The sequence below is a fragment of the Manis pentadactyla genome, chromosome 4, assembly GCF_030020395.1.
Source record: "Manis pentadactyla isolate mManPen7 chromosome 4, mManPen7.hap1, whole genome shotgun sequence".
In the NCBI taxonomy this organism is placed as follows: domain Eukaryota; kingdom Metazoa; phylum Chordata; class Mammalia; order Pholidota; family Manidae; genus Manis; species Manis pentadactyla.
In genome coordinates this window covers 189,010,542-189,027,494 of record NC_080022.1, presented here as the reverse complement: position 1 = coordinate 189,027,494, position 16,953 = coordinate 189,010,542, and the positions used below count along the sequence as shown (strand labels likewise).

Sequence of the window (16,953 nt, the reverse complement as noted above, 5' to 3'; positions counted from 1 at the left end):
CAGGGGCCAAAGCAGACAGCTGAGCCTCGGCGCAGGGTGACACGGCGCGGGGCCACATCCCAGCCACTCTTCCCCGGCCACCAACCCGGGCACACAGGCAGCAGAGACCACGGGACGGCAGGCCAGCTGGTGTTGACGCACGGTTGACTCCAGCTGCATCCCGACTGAGCCTTCGGTGGGGCTGGTTTCCGCCCGGCCAGCGCGCCCAGGCCGCCGACCAGCACCGGCCCTGCCTCCAAACCTCAGGCTCCCCAGGGTCAAAACACAAAGTAACAGAGGCGGCACTGAGTGGCTGCAGAGCGTCAGGCCGAGCACCGCCCACAAACCCAACCTGCCGGTGCAGTGCGGGCCTGCTCCCAGGCTCCAGCGTTAGCAGGGGGCACGGCCTGCACACACAAAGCCCGGCGACCGGCCGCAAAGCCCGGGGCTCAGTGCCACACCTTCCCACGGGAACTCATTCGTCACCCGACCTGCCCAACGCAACCCAGACCTGCCTGTTGAATATGTGCCCCAAACCCTCCAGTCTGCTTCCAAAGGGGCTACGAGCCCCCAGGCGCAGGGATTCTAACAGTTTCCTGCCACCACTCCGCGGACAGACCCCACTTCAGACATCCAGACAAATCACAGCTGTGTGGAAGCTGCTTGGCTCTCGCTGCAGCCTCACTGCCGGGGTTACAAGAGTTGTATTAAGCGTGATTGTGGGATTCCCCGGAGCAGAGCCATACCACGCTCCCCTCGTAATTCTTGCTGTGAAACTTCCCGTTTAATGGTTTCGGGGCAGAAACAGGGAAAATAGGAAAAAATACTCTGACCAGCACTCCTCTCCCACCCCCTGCAATAATGAGCAAATCATCGCGGAACTAATGAGTAATGATTTAATGAAACTCCGTCCCCTGGCAGCATTTGCAGAGCAACGCGACCAGAAACGTATGCCACCGACTCTACGCGGTGCCAAGCGTGTACCAAGGCTGCTCCTTTTGCGCTCCGCCCCCGCCGGTCTGCTCCGGACCGCCGGCGGCTCCCCGGGCTTCGGGGCCACAATGCTAGCGCCTCCGCGGGTGGGAGACCGGGCCGAGCACCGAGGCCTGTTGCGCCGCCGAGACCCCGCGCTGCCTGGGCCCCGGCAGCCGGGCTCCGGCCCGCGACTTCGGACGAACGGCGCCGGCGGGCCCGCCGTTACATAAGAGCTCGGCTCGGTCGCCCGCCCCCGGCCCCGCGGCGCCGCGGACCGGGAAGCCCGGGGAGCGCCGGGGAGCCGCCCGCCGCCGGAGGGGCCTCCGAGGCCGCCCCCGCCCCCGCGCCGCCCGCGTCGCCCCCTCGCCCCCATCCCCGAGGGCGCCAGTCCGCGCGAGCGGCCAGCCGGGGGCGGGGCGCCCGCGCCCACCTGTGACCTGTAGGCGCCGGGGTCCCGCCGGCGCGCGGGAGGACCCCGAGGGTCTGCGGCCGCCCGAGTCGGGCCCGAGGGCGCGGGCGTTGCGGGGCTCACCTTGTAGACATTTTCCGTGAGCCGGTGCATCTCCTCCGAGCGCGACAGCGACATGGTGCTGGTCCGGCGGCACCACGGACCGGAGCGGGGGCGCGGAGGTGGCGGGAACTGCGGAGACGGCGGGCACGCGGAACGGACCGAGATCGCGGCGCCCCGCCGGCGGCCGCCTTTATAGCCGCGCTTGCCCCGCCCCGGAGGCCCCGCCCCCGAGTGCCCCGCCCCCGCCGCGCCCGGTTCGCGCCCCCGGCCGCCCGCCCCCAGCCAGCACCGCCGCTGCCAGGCAACCGGCAGGCCCCGCCCCCGCACCGCCCTTCCCATTGGTGAGTTCGGGAGTCGGGGGCCGGGGGCGGGGCCCGTGGGCCGACACCGGGCAGCGATTGGCTGGCGGCGCTGTCGGTCGCGGGCGAGGAGGTGGAGGTGCGGCGCGGGATGGGACCCTGAGAACAGGCTGAGGGGCCGGCGACAGCCGGGCCGGGGGCGGCGTGGCGGGGGCGGGCGGCGCAGGAAGAAGGCATGTAGGTGGGGAGTGGGGGCTTCGGCGGCAGGCGCGCGCGTGGGGGCGGCTCTGCGCACAGTGGCGAGGCGGGGCGGCCGGGCCTGGGCGCTGCTACGGCGAGGGCGGCGGTGTCGCGGGCTGGCGCCAGGCGGGAGGAGCCCTGGGCGCTGGGACGCCGGCCGCGCGGGCCTGGCCGGGGAGGAGGAGGAGAGGCCGGCGCGCGGCCCGGTGAGTATGCGAGGCGGCGGCGATGCCGGGCCGGCCTTCTCGGGGGGCAGGGGTTGGGGGGCCCTGGGATGAGCTGGGAGGGCCTGGGCGGCAGGGCCCTGGGAGGGGAGGGCCCGGGGGGCCGGAGGGGCCTCGCGGCGCAGAAGGTCCCGCTTAGGGGGGCTCCCTTGGGGAGGCCGGGGGAGGGGCGGAGCTGCCTGGACTCCGAAGGCCTCCGCACGAGCTTCTACTGAGGAAGCGGACCGACCTGCACCCCGGCCTCCCGTCCGATTCACCTGGAGAGCCTCACATGAATTAGACTCACTCGGGAACTGTTTGCTTTACGCGGAGGACGCCAGGCCTGAGTGTTTCCCTTTAACTAAGACCGGCACTCACCCCCCAGCACCCCCATCCCTTCCCGTCCCAACAGCCTGTCGTTTGACCTTCAAGTGCGGGCGCCCGGGGAATCACAGACCCACCAGACAGCAGGCGGACCCCCGACAGTCAGCAAGGAGCCGAGACAGGCCCGGAAGAGGCAGCGTCTGTGGCCCGGATGGGTCGTGCTCAGCTTCATGGGGTCGCAAAGACTGGAACAGTGGTGTTCGGGGAGCACGGCCTCCCCTCCCAACCGCGAGCCTTCCTTTACAGACAGGTCCTTGTTAGTTTATTTCCTTCCCTCGACTGGCCCTGGCTTCCTCCTTTTTCTTTACTGCTGGCAGTGTTTTTTAAGGTGGATCCCTGTGTATGCCGTTCCTGAGATTCGTTTGGTTGCAAGTGACAGAAAGAATGGGCAGTACTAATGAGGGCAGCTACTGGCCCACAAGCAGGAGGTCCGGACCGTCCACCTCCCCACGTCCCTGTCCTTGAGGCTGGCTTGCTGTGGTACACACTTCCATCCTGCCAATTCTGGGCTGACCTGAACAGGGTCACAGGCCAAAGTGGATCTGGGTGGGGGCTAGGGAGAGTGTGCTTGTCCAAAGGGGAGTGAGTGGCTGGAACCAGAAGCACGACGGGGAGGCCAGCAGGAAGAACAGGACTCTCATCACTCCAGGACGGGAACCAGCCTGCAGAGAGCGCCTCTGGCTCTCTGCTCCCACAGCCACGAGACAGTAGAGGAAGGGGAGAGGCCCCGCCAGGAAAGCGTCCGTGATCCTGAGCCTGGCTCCACACTCTAGAAGGTCCTGTTGGTGAGCACCCTCCTCCTGCCCAAAGATCGCTCACATTCGGTGTTGGCTGATGTAAGGGATCCACTCAGAGCCCACCCCGTCTTCCAAGTGCACAAATGGCTCTGAGGTCTTATCCCGGGCCTGCTTCCTCTGCCTGCAGCCGGGCAGGAGGTGAGCAGCTGGGGGGAAGCCCTCAGTCAGAAGAGCATTCACAGAGCACCTTCTACCAGTGGGCATGAGAGCTGCCCAGGAACACACACCAGCGACGGCAGGCATGGAGCAGAGCGTGGGAACAGTGCACACAGGTGTGGAGAACAGAGGCAGGAAAGTCAGGGTCCTGCCCAGCAGCTTCCCTGACCCACCAGCATCCCCTTCAGCAGAAAGGAGGAGGTCTGAGCCCCAGGCCACAAGACCACTAGTGTACTCTGAGGCTCTTCTTATGTGGAAGCCCCTTCGAATGGCGGCGGGGTCTGGGGTGGGGGCTGAGTACCAAGGGTAAGGACCCAGGGCCCGTTCAGTGGACGGGGCCAGTCAGTGGGCTGGGTGTTGAGAGGTCAGCCCCAGCACAGGCTCCTGGGAACCAGGGAGGCATGCTTGTCTGGCACCTTTTTTACCCTGGAGCTGTTCAGAGCTCTTTACAAACCTACCCGGTTCCTTCTTCCCTGGACTCAGAGAGCTGGGACGGTGGGATCTAGTGACGGAGGTTGGAAGTCTGCACCTGAGAAAGCCCTGCCCAGACTTGGGGTCTGGCCCACCCCCTCCAGGACCAGCACGAGAACCACTGCTCATGGAGAAGCTTTGCCCTTCCCACCTCCTGCAAGATGTCTGGCTAGGGTGCAGCACCCCAGGCCTGACCCGGGGACCAGGCGGTGTGTCCTTCCTCGCCTGGGGCAGGAGGAGGGAGCAGCTTGAGTCTCCGAGAACTGCTGGTCTTGGTGTCACTTCTGATTGCCAGTCGTCCCCTCTGCGGTCCCCAGGACGGGGGAGGCATGTAGCCATGGTGACCTTCAGCACCCCAGCTCTGAGGCAGAGAGTCCCTTGCCCTGTGCACTGGCGATGGGCCCTCAAACATGCAGGGTGCTGAGCTGGGGTCAGAGGCGAGGATCTGGGGCCACACACAGCCTCCAACATTGACCCCAGGTCAGCTGGCTGGCCTGGCAGCCCTGGGGAGAAGGGCTGGAAGCAGGGAGAATAAAAGTGCATCTTCTTCAGCTTATTTTTAGTTGTGTTATGTAAGTGGCTTCATCTCAACGTCACGTAGGGAGGGGGGTCTCAGATTTAATTACAGGATGACAGCCTTTGCTTTGCAAGCAAGCTGTTCTCCTGGCAAGGCAGGCGCAGGGATTGTGAATTTTTGCTAAACAGAAGGCACCCTTTCTGGGGTGGCCACCCAGAAAAATTAGCTCTCTTTTTGACCAGCCTAGCCTGGTTTCAGCTGAGCTTCGCTTCAGGTGGTGGTTTGTCTTAGATCACAGGGAAATTCTGTGCCTATCCAGGGAGCTGTGCCCCCCCCACCTCCCCGGAAGCCTCCCTAAGAGAAGAATCCAATCGCAGCTCCTTTTCCCCTTTCTGGATGAACGCACTTGTGGCTGGTAACCAGAAAGTTCCAGAGCAGGAGACACAGGAGGCATGGGACCCTGTCTAGATGGGCTTCTGGACCAGAGCCTCATCTCCCCCATCCTCTCTGGCCTTCATTTCTTCCTCCTGCTATGCCAGGTGCTATGGGCAATCAGCCCCCCTGCCAGGGTCACAGGGCAAAACCATCCCATTTGTGTCCAGAGTGGTTTTCCCGGTTCCCATCCAGGCTCACCTTCTTCACAACTGTCAGCATCATGAGCAAGAAAATGGCGCCTGGCGCCCGAAGCCCACAGGCTCGGGGAGTCCTGCCTCCAGCCAGCAGGAGGGTCACCTCAGTGCACCCTGGCTTTGTCCAGTGTAAAAGGCAGAGCTACGCTTCCTGCCACAGGGTGAGGCCTGGCATCCACCGGCTGGGTTTGCCATTGGGGGAGTAGGCACAGAACGGAGGGGGCCAGTCACTCGGGTGCCAGTGGCCCAGTGAGGCCTCTGAGCCCCACCTGCATGTGGAGGCCGGCGGTGGCCCCTGCTGCCAAGGTTGGGAGGAGTCAGGGGGAAGCAGTACCAGGCCCCTGCCGAGCCCTGCCTGTTTTAGAATTATCGTTAGTGATTAGGTGGTACATTTCTAGAGAGCACCCAAATGCCACCCTGAAAGGCTGCCTTTTAAATAGGAGGGTGCCTCAGGAAGACTCCCAGCCCTTCAGTGTGGGCCGTGTGCAGCGACTTGTGAGCGCGCAGGATGGTGGGGGAGAGGGTGACAAATGGAGGCACGGCAGGCACACCTCGGCCAGGGGAGCGCAGCCACATCAGCAGCGGGAGGCACATGACCACACGCAGATGTGAGAGGGTGGCGCTTGCCCTCCCAAGCTCACAAGCCCGGCCCCACCGTGGGAGACACAGCAGGCAGCTCCCGACAGAGGGAAAGGACGCGGAATCGCTGCCCAGCGCCCTCAGGCTGCCTGGGGCCCGAGGACCAGATGCCCCGTGGGCCCCGGGAGCGGGCCCCGGAGCAGGGGAAGGGGGTTACATGTAGAACAGGGGAGCAGGGGCTTCGGTTGGCAACAGCAAGTCCATACGGGTTCCTTAGTGTGACCGTGCGGCCCACTGAGCTGTTGCGGAGCAGAGCTGGTGGGGGACGTCTATCTCTGTGATGACTGCATGAATCCACAATTGCCCTAAACTTTTTACCAAGTCACTCTCAACCTTGGCACAAGGCCCTGCTTGGCCCACAGGTCTGAAGGGGAGCGCCGCCCGCCCCCTGGGCCCCACCGCTGCTCTGGCCCCACATGGCACCCTGGCCAGCCCGGCAGCTGGGCCCTGCCTCCCCCGCAGGCTTTGACTTCAATCCCATTCACCCTTTCCGCAAAACCTGCCCGCCCTTGAGCAGAACATGGCCCAAAGGCGCTACCTGGCAGAAGGTGGGGGCACTGCCAGGAGAGGCCTGGAGGGCAGCCAGGAGCCCAGCGGGGGGCACGGCCTCCTGGGGGCCCATTGTTAGGAGGTCCTGCCTCAGCCCTCCAGCCAGGCAGCCTAGAAAGTTCCTCTTGCTGGGGCCTCCCTTAGAGCCTCCTGAACGGCCGGTGGGCTTTCTCTGGAGGGGTGGCAGGCTGGGAGGGGCCTCCCAGCAACCAGCCCCCTTACATAATCCAGCGTGACTCCGGGCGCCCGTGGGAGGCGCGGGGGTGAGCGCAGGGGCGCCAGCGAACTCAGCCGCACTGGGTGCTTCTCCCGGCCCCGCCTCAGCATCATCCTGCGTCTCCTGGCTGGGGCACCCACTCGCTTATTAGAATGCAGTAACCGACGACGCAGATTCAAATAGCTCAGGCAGGTGCACCTACAGAGCCCCCTGCCCTGGGCCTCCTGCGGGCCCAGGCGGGGCAGAGAGGGCTGGGGGGTGGGCAGGGCAGCCCAGCCAGGGGCCAAGGCCACGCTTGGGATGGTGGAGGGGTTCTGGAGGGGGACAAAGCAGGCGGAGAGCAGGGAACCCCACCCCGCGTCGCACTCTCTCCCCCTTACACGCACACCTCGCCTGCCGCGCGTGGAGCCCGGGTGTGGACCGGCCGCCTCCGTCAGAGCGGGCGTCACGGAGGTGAGGGGCACGGGGGCCCGAGGGCTCCCCGGGCCGCGCGGGGTGGAGGGCGGCGCCCCGGCCTGGCTGCTCCCAGGGGCCAGGGATCGGCCGGTCCCTGTCTGCCCAGCAAGGATGGGGAAAGGGCGGCCGGCTTTCACATGCAGTGTGATGACTCCATTTACCCCTGAAATGTCTTTGTTTTCTTGTCACTCCGCCTCTTAAATGACTTTTGTTGCCTTGAAAGTGAACTGAAAGGTATTTTGGGGGAGGAAACCTGCTCTCTGGAGTCTGAGCCAAGAGGAAAACAGGCCCTCTCTGCGCCCGCGGGTCCCCCCGACGGGAGGCACACGCCTGTGCCGGCCAGCTTCCTGAGGGCCCACCGCGGGCACTGCTGTGCCGCCCCCCCGAGCCAGGGGCTCCCTGCCCAGGGCGCCTGCTGCTAATTTCGGCTGCTGGAGGCTCCGCTCTCACTTGTTTTTATTCCACGTTTATTTAAAGCCAGATTTTAAAATGTCGTCTTCAGCCCTGAAACCTGACTTTCTCTTCTTGCTGCAGATCCTAAAACCCCTCTCTTGGAGTCCACCGGCCCCACAGGAAGAACTTTGCGGCTGACGGAGGCTGGGCCGTGGGGCACTGGGTCGTGGGGCACTCCACCCGTGGGCCACAGAGCCGCCCCCTACCGACATTGTGCAAAGGAACAGTTGGATGTTGGGCTGACGTTTCTTTCCCCTTAGAGTCAGTTGGCTGGCGCGTCAGCACAGCCGGTGCAAGGAGAGCCCCTCTGGGAGCCCTTGGTCCCCAAACACGAGCAGGGGAGGGGAGCAGGCCCCCTCCGTGCCAGTTGCTGCATACCAGATAGTGTCTGGAGCCGCCCACCCATCGTCTTCCTGTCAAGGGCCCTGACGCAGCGGCACCTCTCCCAGTCCGCGAGAGTCCCCCTGGGGTGGGAAGGGATCAGGTCAGACCCACCGTGCCACTGGCTTCTCCCTCCTGCAATCTCCCTGCACTCGGGTCTCCCCACATCTTGTGTATTTGGGAACTGAGGATGCCTGGACCGCTCTGATGGGAAGATGCCATCCTGCTGTCCAGACGTTCATTCACACAGTGTCAGCCAGCGGGCAGCTCTGGGACCCACAGGCAGGGTGACCCAGCTGGGTGCTCAAGAAGTGTGGGGTCCTGTCCTCTTCAAGTAGCACATGACTACCTCCATCCCCTTCTGCAGCTAGAATGTGCCAGAAGGACTGTGATGAAAAGGACAGGAAGGAGACAAGACCCAGACAGGCCAGCTGGGCCACAGGGAGGACACCATGGGGACGGAGCACCTTTGTCTGGCTACCAGCTCCTGGAGCAGACAGTAGGGAAGCTGGAGGGGGGTCTCGTGGAGAGCTGGTGGGCCCCAGTCCAGGCTGCCACGACCAGACTAGGGGCACAGGGCCGCCCTCCAGCAGGGGCCGGAGACGGCTGGGCAGGGTCCGGCTGAGACACTGGGTGTTGGGCCTGAGACCATCACTGCACTGTCAGGCTCTTAATTCCTCAAAAGTTGGCAGAAAGGACATTTATTCAGGTTTATGGAAAACTTCAGCTGTTTCCAGCAGTCCAGATAAAAAGAATATTCCATCCATGGGCACAAACAACTTACACAGATCTGGGTGACATCTAACCCCCAGTCCCAGCAGACGTTGGCTGCCGGCAGCCTCTGCAGAGCGGTGCTCCGTGAGGACGGAGACCAGGCCCCGGCAAAGCCCTGGCAGCTTGGCCTGGAATCTGCTCTTAATTCTCACCTCGATTTTGAACTTTTCTCTGCACGCAGGAGCCGGCAGAGCCCTTTGTGCAGCCTCAGGACTGGGTTTTCAGAGCCCCTAGGGCTGCTGGTGTTGGATTTGGTTGTAATTTTCCTCCATTCTTCGCCTTGTGGAGTTCCCACTGGGAAAACCCCAGTGACCTTGATTCTGATCAGGAAAGTGAGTGGCAGACTCTCCCAGCAAGGAAACAGGCTCCCTGTTGGAAAGCCGTGGGCTCTCCGTGCAGCCTTCCAGGGAAGTCGACGTGGTGATTTGCAAGCGGTCTGGAGGCACAAGCAGGTCAGACGGCAAGGGTCAGCTGTAGGACGACCCAGCAGCCGAGGCGTCTGCCCTCACGCATCCAGCCTGGAGCTCAGCCCCGTCAGAGGTGGGCAGGGGGCTGAGGACGCACGTGCATTTGCGTCCACGATAAGCCTTGTCCTTAGGGAGAAGGGACCCTGCACCGCGGCCCTGGGCGGGCCGGCAGGGACTCCACATCGGGGAGCCTCCGCTGCCACCTGGTGGACGGCCCAGGAAGGTGACGACGCGTGGCAAGCACAGGGAGCAGCGCCCAGGCGAGGAGGGGCCGTGTCCGGAATGTGCAGAGCATCCTAGAGGACAGCGGGCTGAACAGGCTGCAGGGGGTCAGCGGGTGGTGGCAGTCCTGGGGCTTGCCCCTACATCTGGGCAGTTGGCAGCTGGCTGCAAGGGCACGGGGCCTGTGGGCCTAGAGCTCTCCTAGGATGGGCGGCATCCAGGAAATGCCCCAGGCCACTTCGATCCTGTCCCATCAACGGAAGTGGGGGAGTCCCCTTAGCAGGCCAGAAGGGAGAAAAGGGTAATATATGTGGGCAGGTCTGCCTGTCAGCTCGGTGCAGACACCGCCCGGAACCTGCAGAGGAAACGTGGGGAGGGATGTGTGATCTCCCCAGGCCACCGACTCTACGAGGAAAATGGCTTGCTTTCTCAAAGGGCTCTAGGACATCTTTTTACAAAATTGGGGAAAAACTCACATAACATAAAATTAACCATTTGAAAGTATATAATTCAGTGGCATTTGGTACTTCACGATGCTGTCCAGCTGCTGCCTCTGTCCAGTTCTAAAACATTCATTCCCCCTGAAGGAAACCTGTCTCCGTTAGCAGTCAGTCCTCCTTCCCCACAGCCCTGGCCCCACCCATCCACTGTCTCTACGGATTTGCCTAATTGGACATTCTGCATAAATGGCATCGTACAACCTGTGGCCTCGTGTCTGGCTTATCTCATTCATCCACAATGCAGGCGTGTGAAAGAACATCATTCCTTCCTGTGGCTGAGTACTGTTCCCTGTGCCGCAGCCCGCTGTTTGCTCACCAGCTCACTGGCAACAGGCCCTTAGCCGTCTCCTTTTGGTGACTGTAACTAGTGCCGCTGTGCACATTCGTGGTGTGAGTTTTTGTGTGACACCTGCTTTCAGCTCCTTTGGGTGCATCTCTAGGAGTGGGATTGCTGGGTCGCATGGTGATTTTGTTCAGCCCTGAAAAGCAGCTGTTTTTCCCAGCCAAGTGCCCTGTCTACATCCCCGCCAGCAACGCGCATGGCCTCCCATTTCTCCATATCCTCACCAACAAAATTCTGGCCATCCTAGTAGGTGGGAAGTGGGGCTCACTGTGGTTTTGATCTGCATTCCTCTGATACCTAAGGACACCAAACATCTTTTCCTATGTATGGCATCTTTTAAAGGAACCTGACTTTTCTATCATCTGTGTTTCAGAACTTTGTCAGGGGAGTGAGCCTCGAGACATCATGGAGGCCCACCAGCCCACACTTGGCTTCCTCCTGGAGTCTTTTAACCAAAACTGGGCTTCCCTAGTTAAATGAGGGACTCCCTGGACCAAGTCCAGCCCAGACAGAGTTCCAGAAGCAGCAAGGACCACCACAACTACATTCTGGATTGAGCAATTCCTGTGTGCCTTTAGGACACAGCCCCGTGGCCTGAAGAGGGTGGCCGTGTGCACTGGTGTGTGGGTAAGGGGGCCCTGAACCGCAGAGCTCGAGGTGAGGAAATAGGGCAGCTCCCCCAGGCACGCAAGTGAGGGGAAGTCCTGACCTGCTGTCTGCAGACGCTTTGGGTGGGAGCCCAGACCATCTGAGGCCCTGGCAGGAGGACCATGCCACCAGGTGGTGGCCGGGAGCCAGGGAGCCAGGCTCTGCAACCTGCCCGAGGCATCTGCCCACCAGCCTGCAGGACAGGAGAAGCCGAGGCCGTGCCACTCCTGGGGCTTCTCCCCTCCAGGGGCACCAGGCAGCTGCACGTGCCAGTCCTGGCAGTCAGGAGCCCCGGAGACGTCAGCAGAAACAGGCTTTGTCGGAGAGACTGGGTGGATTACCTGAGCCAGACCTGGTGGAGGGCCACCTGGTCCGTCGAGCAGTGGCTGGTGCTGGGCCGGCTGTGGACACCTGGGCCCATCGCCCTCGCACCACTGCGACCCTGCCTCCCCAGCCCCTCCCACCCGAGGCCTGACCTCTGCCAGGGCAGCTGCTGCTCCAGAGTCAGAGGTCGTGCCCTCACGCAGCCCCAGCACGGCGGCCTTGCGGGCTCTGAGACGTCACTGCACAGGAATCCCTCGCTGAGCCGCGGCCACGCTGCTCTCCAGCTGGGCATTAGGTGAGGAAATGTGACTCTGACACCCCACCCCCAGGCAAGCACCCAGGAGAGGGGCCCAGGTCACAAGCAAGCAGCTTGATTCACTAGGGGAAGTGCTGGGGCTCAGACTTGCCCAGGCCCGGCCTCTGCAGAAGGTCTTAAATATTCTTCTCTACGGATTCCAGTTCTCTGTTGTAATTCCCCATTTTTGAATCTAACTTCTCCATTGTTTAGCCTATTAAAAAAAACACAACATCCTGGTCATAGATCTGCCCAAGTTCCCGTCTGCCAGGCCCACACCCAGAGCCCGGTGGGCCGGTGCCCCGGGCGGGCTTCTCCCAGTTTCCAGTCACCTGGTCCTCAGACTGAGAGCTGTCGCCAGGGACTTACAACTGGACGCACTGGACCAGGGTCAGCAAACTACAGCTTGTGGGCCAGCTGCCTGTTTTTGTAAAGAAAGTTCTATTTACAAAGTAAACAGCCATGCCCATTTGTTTACACAGCATCTCCATAGAGGTGGCACAGCAGAGTTCAGTAGTCAGAGAGCCTATCTCCTGAAACATTTACTATCCAGTATTTTTTTTTAAAAGTTTTCCTGTAGATGCTATGTTCCAGCAGCTGAGATTCGGCCTTTTCCCTGTAGGGAGGTCGACCACCTTCCCGCAACCAGGACCGAGCTGAGTGTGGGAGAGGAAAATGGAATTAAATCCCTGGGTTTAAAATTCAACACTAACATTAACTGGAAAATGAACTCAAGTAGCCCCAACCTTGTGGCCAGTAACAGGGGACAGTTTCTCTTTGTTCTCCCTGTTAGTTCTGAGTCTTAGGGTCAGAGATAACGGAGGAAGCTGATTTTTGCAGAACCCAAGCCATCCTGTCCCAGGGCACTGAGGAGGAACTGCTAAGAAAAACAAAAAGCAACTGAATTGGCACAAGAATGTTTGCTTGGATCCTTCCAAGTGGCTACTTTACAAGTCTGGTCAGGAACCCCATGGCCTCTCTCCCAGGATGTCCCCTTTAAAAGTCCCACCTGCTGTTGCTTCAGGGGGACAGTGGTTCTTTAAGGCACAAGCCTCCCACTCTTGCATTTGCTGGCAAGTTTTAAACTATTTGCTTTCCTCAAAACCTCGTCGTTGTGCTTCGGGATCTGATGTTGGCGGCAAGGGCCAGTTTTCGTTAACAAGTGAAGCCTGGCTGCAGAGTTGGTGAATCTGTCTCCAAAGCCCCACTCACTCCTCCAGAACACCCACCAGGGGCCTGGTGTCACCGTGGCCTCTCCTCTGGGTCTTGGTTTCCTCGGCACCAAGGACGGTATCCATCCCGCTTTCCAGAGGTTTGCATGTCCGATCTTTAGCACCGCACCTCCCAAGTTTGCAAAGTCTTGGGAGGAGATGAGCCCTTAAGTCTCCGTACTTGTCCTGGTCAGGCACTCCCAGATCTGCAGCTCTGTCAGTAAGCCCGGCCTGGCAGGTGCTACCTGCAGGAGGTCAGCCTTCAGTGGCATCTTACCCTCTGCACCTTTACTGCTTCTGCAGCTCTCCAGCACCCTTAGTAGGATGGCTCTTACCTTATCTGGTTGTTCCAGTAGCTCGAGGGGGCCCTGCCCTGCCACATACCATTCCATCCTGCCTGGAGAGGGAGTCGGCTTTCCGTATTTAAATCTTAGTTCCAGTTTTTAATGTTTATTGCTAGGAAACAGAAACACCTGTGGGATTTTGTGCATTGACCTAGTCCTCTGTTACTTCACTAAACTTACTGATTAGTTCTGAGTTTCTTACAGATTCCTTTGGGGTCTTCTGTGTACATAGTCATGTTGTCTATAAACAGGAAGTTTTATTCCTTCTTTCCCAACATGTGCGTGATTTCTTTTCCCTGCTTGTCACCCTGACCAGGGCCGCCAACGTGCTGCTGAAGAGAAGGGGTAGGAGTGGCCGCCCTTCGCTTTCTTGAGGGTCTTACAGGAAAAATGCTCAGCATTTCACCATTCAGTGTGGTGATAGCCATAGGGGTTTTTAAAGTAAAGGTAAACAAGTTCCCTTGAATTCCTCATTTGCTAAAAGTTTTTTGTAATCATGAATCAATGTTGAATTTTGCCAAATGCTTCTCCTAAGTCTACCGAGATGTCGCATGGGTTTTCTTTACTGTTACTATGGTGAATCACATTGATTGATATTTGAAGGCTGAACCAATCTTCCATTCCCAAGATAAACCCCATTTGATTTATCCCAGAGTAAACAGGTTACTGCAGGATGAAAACACCTTTTTTTACACTGCTGGGCTCCATCTGCCAGTATGTCATTGGGGGTCTCGCATGTGTGTGCGCCAAGGGTCCAGGTCCTCAGCGTTTATTTCCTGTGAGCACCTCATGGTATCTGGGTGAGGTTGGCCTCGTAGGGCACCGAGACCTGTTCCCTCCTCATCCACTTTCTCTAAGAGTTTGTGCAGAATTGGTAAACTCTTCCTCTAATGTTTGCTAGAATTTCTTTCAATAGATACACAGCTGTTCTGTTTGTGTTCTCGTGTGAACTGTGTAGTTGGTGTCTTTTGAGGAATTTGCCCATTTCGTTTAAATTGTTGGACTTATGGGCATAAAATTGTCATGTTTCCTTAATATCCTTTTAATGTTTACAGGGTCTGTAGTGATATTCCCTCTTTCATTCTTAATGTAATTTGTAGCTTCTCTTTTTATGCTGATCAGTTTAGCTCGAGGTTAATCAAATTCATTGATCTCTTCAAAGAAGAAGTTTTTGCTTCATTGATTATTTTTGTTCTAAGTTTGGCTTCTTCTACTTCTTATTTGTTCTGATTGCATTGGGTTTAATTTGCTCTTTTTCTAATTAATTAAGGTGAAAGTTTAGATCATTGATTTGAGACTTTCTTTTTTAATCTCATCATTTAATGTTATAAACTTCCCTTAGTGGAGAAGCACTAGTTTAGCTGCAGAAATATTAAGCTGTGTTTTCATTTTCACTCAAACATATTTTCTAATTTCCCCTGTGATTTTCCTCCTTAACCCATGAATTATTTAATATTTGTGGCTTTTTCGGATATCTGTTATTGATTTCAAGAGTAATCTCATTAAAAACATACATTGCATGATTTCAATTCTTTTAAATTTGCTCAGGTTTATTTTACGGCCCAGAACACAGCAGGTCTCGGCAAATATTCCATGTGCACCTGGCCGGGGTGTCCACGCTCTGCCGCTGCTGGGCGGACGGCGGAGTCTGTGGGCGGGAGTGAGGCGCAGCTGCTCGGCCATGCTCAGGCCTGCTGTGTCCTTAATGACCTTCTGTCCGTCTGTCTTTCCTGTACTGAAGGGGGAGTGTCTCATCGCTGAGATTCTCTGTCCTTTAGTTCTCAGTTTGTACTTTCTGCCTGTTGAAGTTCTGTTATTAGGTGATAGTCGTTTAGGACTGTCATCCTTTATCACTACGTAATGTCCCTCTTTATCTCTGGTGATACTGTTTTGAAATATACATTGTCTGACATTAATAGAACCACTCCAGTTTTCTTTTAGGTTCCTATGGTGTATTTTTCCCTTCCTTTTACTTTTTTATCAATCTCTGTCTTCATATTTAAAGTGGGCTTCTTGTAGACAGCATATAGTAAGGTGATTTTTTAAATTCCAATATGATAATCTGTCTTTAATTGGTGTGTGTACACCATTTACATTTAATGTAATTATTAATATCATTGAATTTAGGTCAGCCATATTATTTTTTTGTCTGTCTCTTCTGTTCCCTCTTTCTTGCCTTCTTTTGGATTATTCGAAAATCTTTTTATATTCTACTTTAATTTACCCACTGACATTTGGCTGTATCTAATTTTTTTAATGGTCACACTAGGTATGTATTATTTCAGTATATATACCTATCTTTTCACAGTTTATTTAATGTGCCATTTCAACTGAAATGTAAAGGTCTTACATCCATATAAATTCCTGTCTTTTCCCCTTTATGTTATAGCTGTCATATATATTTATATACATTGAAAATCCCACCAGATATTGCTATAATTTTTGCTTTCAAAAATCATCCAGGAGAAGGGGCGGAAGATGGCGGCGTGAGTAGAGCAGCGGAAATCTCCTCCCAAAACCACACATATCTATGAAAATATAACAAAGACAACCCTTCCTAGAATAAAGACCAGAGGACACAGGACAATATCCAGACCACATCCGCACCTGAGAGAACCCAGCGCCTCGCGAAGGGGGTAAGATACAAGCCCCGGCCCCGCGGGAGCCGAGCGCCCCTCCCCCCAGCTCCCGGCGGGAGAAGAGCAGGCAGAGCGGGAGGGAGACGGAGCCCAGGACTGCCGAGCACCCAGCCCCAGCCATCCGGGCCAGAGTGCAGGGCCCTCGATACTGGGAAAACAGGGCAGCAAGAACAGTGAGCAGGCACTGGAGGCTGGGCGACAGAGGACATAAGAAAAGTGAGCGGCCATTTTTTTTTTTTTTTTTTGCTTTTTTGCTGTTTTGTTTTGGCGGGTGCTTTTTGGAAGTCTTAAAGGGGCAGGGCGGGACACTTAATCCAGAGGTAGGGAATCCGGGGACCTCTGGGCACCCTAACCCCCCTGGGCTGCAGGGAGCAGGCAGGCCCCTTACGGAGATAAATAGCCTCCCAGCAGCTCCCCCCCCAACGCGACTCCACCACTTTGGAGCAGCTGCCCGAGCCAGGCCACGCCCACAGCAACAGCGGAGATTAACCCCATAGCAGCCGGGCAGGAAGCAGAAACCCTGTCTGCGCGCAGCTGCGCAGCACAAGCCACTAGAGGCCGCTGTTCTCCCAGGAGAGGAGGGCCACAAACCAACAAGAAAGGAAGTCCTTCCAGCCGTCACTCGTCCCAGCTCTGCAGACTATTCCTATCACCATGAAAAGGCAAAGCTACAGGCAGACAAAGATCACAGAGACAACACCAGAGAAGGAGACAGACCTAACCAGTCTTCCTGAAAAAGAATTCAAAATAAGAATCATAAACATGCTGACAGAGATGCAGAGAAATACGCAAGAGAAATGGGATGAAGTCCGGAGGGAGATCACAGATGCCAGAAAGGAGATCGCAGAAATGAAACAAACTCTGGAAGGGTTTATAAGCAGAATGGATAGGATGCAAGAGGCCATTGATGGAACTGAAACCAGAGAACAGGAACGCATAGAAGCTGACATAGAGAGAGACAAAAGGATCTCCAGGAATGAAACAATGTTAAGAGAACTGTGTGACCAATCCAAAAGGAACAATATCCATATTATAGGGGTCCCAGAAGAAGAAGAGAGAGGAAAAGGGATGGAAAGTATCTTAGAAGAAATAATTGCTGAAAACTTCCCCAAACTGGGGGAGGAAATAATTGAACAGACCACGGAAATACACAGAACCCCCAACAGAAAGGATCCAAGGAGGACAACACCAAGACACATAATAATTAAAATGGCAAAGATCAAGGACAAGGAAAGAGTGTTAAAGGCAGCTAGAGAGAAAAAGGTCACCTATAAAGGAAAACCTATCAGGCTAACATCAGACTTCTCGACAGAAACCTTACAGGCCAGAA

General features: G+C 57.3%; 1 protein-coding gene and 1 long non-coding RNA gene across 5 annotated transcripts in view; one reads left to right on the top strand and one right to left on the bottom strand.

The window, feature by feature from the left end:
• Window positions 1-1,643, bottom strand: part of BAIAP2 (BAR/IMD domain containing adaptor protein 2) — a 63,478-nt gene extending 61,835 nt beyond the window's left edge. For both annotated transcript variants that reach the window (XM_036910530.2, XM_036910532.2), the window contains exon 1: window positions 1,487-1,643. In XM_036910530.2, the coding sequence (XP_036766425.1) occupies window positions 1,487-1,540 (54 nt within the window). In that variant the 5' untranslated portion in view covers window positions 1,541-1,643. The remainder of the gene's footprint in view (window positions 1-1,486) is intronic.
• A 340-nt stretch (window positions 1,644-1,983) lies between these two features.
• LOC118925093 (uncharacterized) lies at window positions 1,984-4,571 on the top strand. 3 transcript variants are annotated; one of them, XR_005029889.2, is made up of 3 exons: window positions 1,984-2,001; window positions 2,620-3,660; window positions 4,028-4,571. It is a non-coding gene; the product is annotated as an uncharacterized LOC118925093 (long non-coding RNA). The 3 variants fall into 3 exon arrangements; XR_005029888.2 differs by lacking the exon at window positions 1,984-2,001 and adding an exon at window positions 2,008-2,210; XR_005029887.2 differs by lacking the exon at window positions 1,984-2,001 and having other exon boundaries at window positions 2,333-3,660.
• Window positions 4,572-16,953: the final 12,382 nt, after the last annotated feature.